Genomic DNA, 6000 nt, shown 5'->3' with positions numbered 1-6000 from the left:
TCCAATTCTGCAGCTTCAACCTCCAATGCAATTTAAAAAACGAATGTAATCCTTAATTTCCCCCTTAAAACATTAAACTGCTTCGTTTTTATATTACTTCAATTGTATAGCCTGATTGAAGAATATAAATCGTGAATCTGTAAATATATTCAGTCAGCTGTGATTTCAGGGCTATTAGATTCCTCTGATAATGGCATAGCCTACTGTAAAATAGATCTGTAGAGTTTACATCATGTTGGCACAAACTGAAATGTTTAATGGATTTGACAGAAGGAAACTGAAGTGGAGTAAAGCTCCGATTAAGATTTGATGAAAAAGAAAACTTTTCTCTGTCAAGCAGAATAAACTACTCAGTACTTGTACGGTCCTTTATTGGGTTTAAAGACTTTCCTGAAGCTAGAAAGTGTTCTGGATTGTATATCACAGTAGTGCTGTATTTGAAGTATCACTAAGAAGCCTCTACAGTAATTTAACCAGTCAGGTTTTATTCCTCTTCTGCAAGGCTGCTTCACACCCAAACACATCAAATGAATTGCACACAGTGATGATAATGGTAAATGGCATCATGAACTGCTGCATTTTATGATTATGATATATTTAATTTCTTTCTTTAATTTCTTTCATTTCATTATCACAATCTGTGTTGTCTTTTCTGAAACAGTGGGAATCACTGATCCTTTTAACCACTATTCCAGCCATTTTCCTCTACATCATTAGTGTGCTTTAACAGTAACTGTAAAATAACAAACACTCATTAACTCACTCATTATAATTTAGAGCCAAACCCAAGCAATCACCAACCCCCCCCCTTTTTCCTGACAGTTATATTTCTGATCTTCCTGAGCACAGTGGGGAGGTGACACCCCTGCGGATGTTCCACTAACCAGGGTGGATTTGATTCGGTGCGTGATGTCTCCTGATTTTAGGTTGCTGGGCTTCACTGTTAATATTAATACCAGGAGTGTGCTATTTCTGTGAGGGCAGGGCCCGGCCCGGCCCCTCCAGCTGTGATTATCTGCTTCCTGTGTGATGTTTATCTGCTGGGGTTAAGAAGCAGTGGTTCCTAAGTAAATAGCACGGGGAAATTACCATCAGTCACTTTGTACGGCTTAAAGGGGAGCGGAAATCTCTTAACAGCATCAATGGAAGTAGGCTTTGTTGGTCAGTTTTTACCTTTTGTCACTTTTGAATTGGATGTGTGACGTTGTACATTAAAAATAAAATGACACAAGGCAAAAAATGTGCTTCGTTTCATGTCTGAACACAGTTTAAGATGAGACACTACTCTCATTTGCATGAGCTAAGGCCGCAGCTAGCAGCCAGTTAGCTTAGCTTAGCTTGGCTTAAAGAGTGAAAGCAGGGACACGGCAAGCTCACGGTAAAAAGCTGCAATATTATTCCTTAGGTCAATATTTTTTTACATTTAGGTTTTTGCACAGATTAAATGAAACAAATGGGATATAATGTGTAAATAGTGAGCTTCAGAAGTGCCGGTGGGCAGATTTAGTTACATTTGCACTAAGCTAAGCTAACCAGCTGCAAATACTCATTCAAAACACGCAGGCCTTCGCTGAAGGCCTCAACAAAGAACAGTTTGGACACTTGTCAAGTAAAATATGCACGCATTTGCTTTGTTGATAAACCAAACAAAATGTGGTTTAAATGAGAAAACCCATGCGCTTTAAATTATAAGCTTGTCACTTCCTAAAACACAACAAACCAAATAGGAAATGAAAAAAAAGCAAAAGTTCATTCATCAAATGTGACAAATATTTAGACTTTACTTTTGATATGTAGAGATAAAAAAGAGCAAACACTGCACGCATGGCGAATGATTCCCCATCATCCTTTTACCAGAGCCCTCATCTGCTCCCTGAGACTTGCATCTAAAACCGGTTTATTTAGGACTGTTGCCTGTTTACACCTAAAGAGCAAGCAACATATTCATTACTCCCCACCGCGGTGAGGACGTAGCAGGTAATCAGTCAGAGGGAGTAAACACTTCTTCTCCTGTAATGTGTTTGTTTTGCCCTGGGCCTGTTTATTCTCTCTACAGGAATATTTTCCCTCTTTTCCTTAGCTAATCCCTTAATCACTTGTGACGACTGCGAGACAGAGCAGCCCCTGTCCCTGCGGGGCAGAGCGAGAGCGCAGTGTGCATCTTGTGGGCTTTGTCTTTTCCTGTGAGTACGTGTTTGTTTGGGTGCATGTCGCGATAATGTTGGTGTACATATCCCCCATAATGACAAAACCAGCATCAATAAAGGATGTATTTTAATCTTGCTTTGCAGATAAAGTGTCAAAAGGATCGAGTGTCCCCGAACAGCTCAATCACAGGCTCTGTCTGGACACTGATGAATGCTGTAGAGGAGGAAGCGCCCCAACATAAGTCTCATGTACAAAAACACAGAAGCCTGTCTGTCTAAATAGTCCAACAGCTTCCGTGAGGTCAAAGTCAAGCCTTGTTTGGGATCAGGGTCGCTGGATGCCACTGTTACAAATGACTCTCCATCCTCAGCCTGCAATGCTCCGTCACTGTCTCCCCCATCATCCTGTACTCTCCATACATCCTTCTCCAGCCATCTGTTTTTCCTTCTCCGCTGCTCTGCACTGGATTTCTTTGCTTGGAGCCCCCGACTGAGGGACAGGCGTCGGTCCAGCTGGTAGTCAGCAGGACCAGGCTGCACGTTTCCAAACTGACGCCCATGTGCATCCTCACCATAGGGTGAGGTACAACAGTTCATCAATAACACTCCCCCAGTTTAGCTGCTCCATAGAGACGGTGGGGGAGTTGGTGTATAGTAAATTAATCAATATGTTTAATTTGGGGTTAGAATGACATAATGTGATGCCTACAGCAGCGGGCTCAATTCAGCTGTTTATCCCAACACCCCAGCATATAACGGAAACTGAACAAAGTGTAAAATATCTAAGTTTAGAGTATTACTAGCATTACTTTATTTACATTACTTTACATTTACATTACTTCCACAGCAAGTTACTGTGACACTTTCACAGGAAATCAGACATTAAAACAGAGTAAAATAGCCACTGAATTCTGTGACTATGATGTTGCTGAGGAATTATTACATTACACTACATTGTACTATTATAGTTTTTTAACTGTATGTTTATTCTATGTATACGTATATTTTTGGCAGTTGTGAATATTGTATCTTATTATTTCTGTTGATGCATCAGTTTGTTGGATTTGTTACTTTTACTTTATGTTTGATTTTGTTCATGTCAACATGCAGTATGACCGAAAATAAAGTACCACAAAGACAAAGTATTTATTTTGATTTAAACCAATAGAACAAAAATGTTATTTTCAAAACGATGGACTTTCTTACAAATGATTCTCATTCTAGTCTATGGGTGATGTCTACACACACACAGTCACTTGTTTCCAACATCCTCCACCTTTTTCCTCCAGTGCAGTGCCCAGTGCCCAGTGCGCATGCTCAGCCTCGCTGAAAACCACATGCGTCTCCCCCGCTCGGCTCTCTCCACTGCCAAAGCGGAGAGATGCGCACAGCTAGGACACCGCAGCACAGAAATGCGCACAGCTCCGAGCCTGACCCTGCGATAGCGTCACCTCCTCACACCCCCGAGGCGTCTCTCAACACCATGGGTTAGAGGGAACATGGCAAACTTTGACACACTTTGCATGTCATGGGAAATGCCCTGCGTTGTCTGGAGAGCCGCTGTGCCGAGCGGCTGAATTGAGAGCACAATAACACAGAGACTTGACAGAGCGGGAACCTGATTCCAGTCATTTCTATCCCAGCTCCTCTCCCACTTTGCTTTTGAGAGATGATCACGGAGCTGGTGTGCACCGCCGTGGCTGTGGGTCTCTATCTGAACACGCTGGACGCAGATTTCTGCTACGATGACAGGTAGGCTCCGACCACCGAGCGCAGCCAACAACATCCCCATCCGCCGCTCCACTTGTCATCTCCTCCTGTTACCTCCGCACGGAAGCGGAGGGGGGGGAGACGGGTCGTTGCGTCTGCCCGCACGTTTGCATGTGCTTTTGTCCGCAGCCTGTAATAAATCACTGATTATTTGTCGGCTGTAGTCTAAGGCTCAAAGACAGGGAGAATGAGGGGGAGTGCAGTGAGACCTGCTTGTAGTAATATCACTAAAATATGCCTGCTGTGGTGCACTCCCTTAACTTGGACTGGGCTTTATTGCTCTTAATTTTATGTCTATTTGTTATATTCTTTCAGGGGCATAAAACATTCTGCAAATGTGACAAAACAAACCCTGGTGTTTGTTTTTCTCAGTCCATTCCCATGCTAACTAACAGAAAAAGAGGTGAAGTTCAACACGCTGTGAACCTGGAGCAGCCTCATCAAGTCTTACAGATGCTCTTTGTGTTGATGAAGCACTCGTGGCTGTTATAACAATGCACCCTGCACCTCGGGGGAATCAAAGCTTATTTAGACTGGGAGTTTCATCATTTTGCAAAGATGAATAAACATGTCAACACTGTCGTGCTGTGTAGGGGCATTCTGGGTAGACCTGTGCTGCCCTGATGGTCAGAGATGTAGGTATACTGTAGAGGTGAAGGGAAGGTGGACAAAAGATCACTTTGATCAGGAATTTACGATCATCACAAGAAACTTTTATTGTAAATTTATTGTAAATGTACCTCAGTGAGATTTACATAGACCAGTGTTTCCCAACCTGGAGGTCATGACCCTCCATGGTGTCCCAAGACAAATCTGAGGGGGGTCAGGAGATGATAAAGAGAAAAGCATACATCATGAATTCATCTGCATATTGTCGTAACCATCAGTCGATTACTCATTTGGTGTATAAAATGTAAGAAAGGAGTAAAAACTCTGTCCTGGTGTCCGAGGTGATGCCTTGAAATGTCTTCTAAACCCACAGAGTTCAGTTTGAAGTGATATAAAACAGAGAAACGCAGCTAATCAGAGAGTATTTGGCATTTTCACCTAAAAAAAACATTAAAATAGTGGTCAATCATTTTTCTCTCGATCCATTAATCATTTCAGCCCTACGGCATACATCTTTCTTAAGCAAAGCGATGTTAATTTGAAATTTGACTTCCACACTGTCATCTCCCTCTCTCTCTCTCACTCTCACACACATACCCGTTGTGTTTCAAACAAAAGAACAGGTAGTCCTTCACTGACTCTGAAATAGTCTATACGGGCATGAGAGGTTTAAGCTCTAGCAACAGTTCTGTCAAAACTGATATTAATTAACCTACTTCCACTATCAAGTATTAAATCACAGATTTAAAAACTCCCGATATGCACGGTATGTGGTAGATCTCTGTGGGATTAAAAGAGTGAGCAGACAGTGAACAGGTCGCCTTCACTCGTCCACAGCTCAGGCAGTGGTCTCTGTCTGGCATGCATCTCCAGACACCCCGTAAAGGTCAAAGATCCCCCCACTTTAGTTTTCAGCACCACCGGTGACCCCACGGTGTGCTATGTGTGAGCGTGACAGATTGTGTGTGGAGGTGAAGGTAGTGGAGAAACGTGGAGCGGTGGTAGAAATGAGCTCCGTATGCCGTCTCCAGTTCCATCACGCAGGTATTGCCAAGTATCTGTGAAAGCGCCCCGCGGCTATTCATCCATCAGCCTCGTCTGTACATGTGAGCGTGGCTCTGCGAGGTTGTCAGAAAGCCCCTTCGGTGACATATTACCTGCAGCGCTCCCCTGCCCGCTTCAGCCTACGATCGCACTCCATCCCCTCAGTGAAAGTTCAGTATCCGCCAACGCTGTGTATCTATCAAAGTCACCGCCCTAATTTGCACTGTGGGGGACACACACTGGCGTTTTGGTTCAACGCTCTCAGATGGAGGAGGTTGAATACCAATCAGAGGTCTGATTTTCCCTGGTCGTTCATCAAACGGCGTCCTCTCTCGGGGTCAAGAGACGTGTGCTCTCGGTCCCTTCCCCCGGGGGTTAGAAAAGAGTTATGAGCTAAAGGTTAAGGCAGGAGAAAGAGTGAAGCGGAGGA

At 43.5% G+C, this 6000-nt stretch overlaps 1 protein-coding gene across 1 annotated transcript in view; it reads left to right on the top strand.

The window, feature by feature from the left end:
• Positions 1 to 3740: 3740 nt before the first annotated feature.
• The window catches only part of LOC139221843 (protein O-mannosyl-transferase TMTC2-like), a 53627-nt gene continuing 51367 nt past the window's right edge, over positions 3741 to 6000 (top strand). Inside the window, exon 1 of the mRNA XM_070853786.1 lies at positions 3741 to 3899. Within this exon, the coding sequence (XP_070709887.1) occupies positions 3817 to 3899 (83 nt within the window). The 5' untranslated portion in view covers positions 3741 to 3816. The remainder of the gene's footprint in view (positions 3900 to 6000) is intronic.

Source organism: Pempheris klunzingeri, chromosome 22 (assembly GCF_042242105.1).
Source record: "Pempheris klunzingeri isolate RE-2024b chromosome 22, fPemKlu1.hap1, whole genome shotgun sequence".
NCBI classification, from domain to species: Eukaryota; Metazoa; Chordata; class Actinopteri; order Acropomatiformes; family Pempheridae; genus Pempheris; species Pempheris klunzingeri.
The sequence above is the reverse complement of the archived record's forward strand: the minus strand, read 5'-3'. Positions and strand labels throughout refer to the sequence as shown.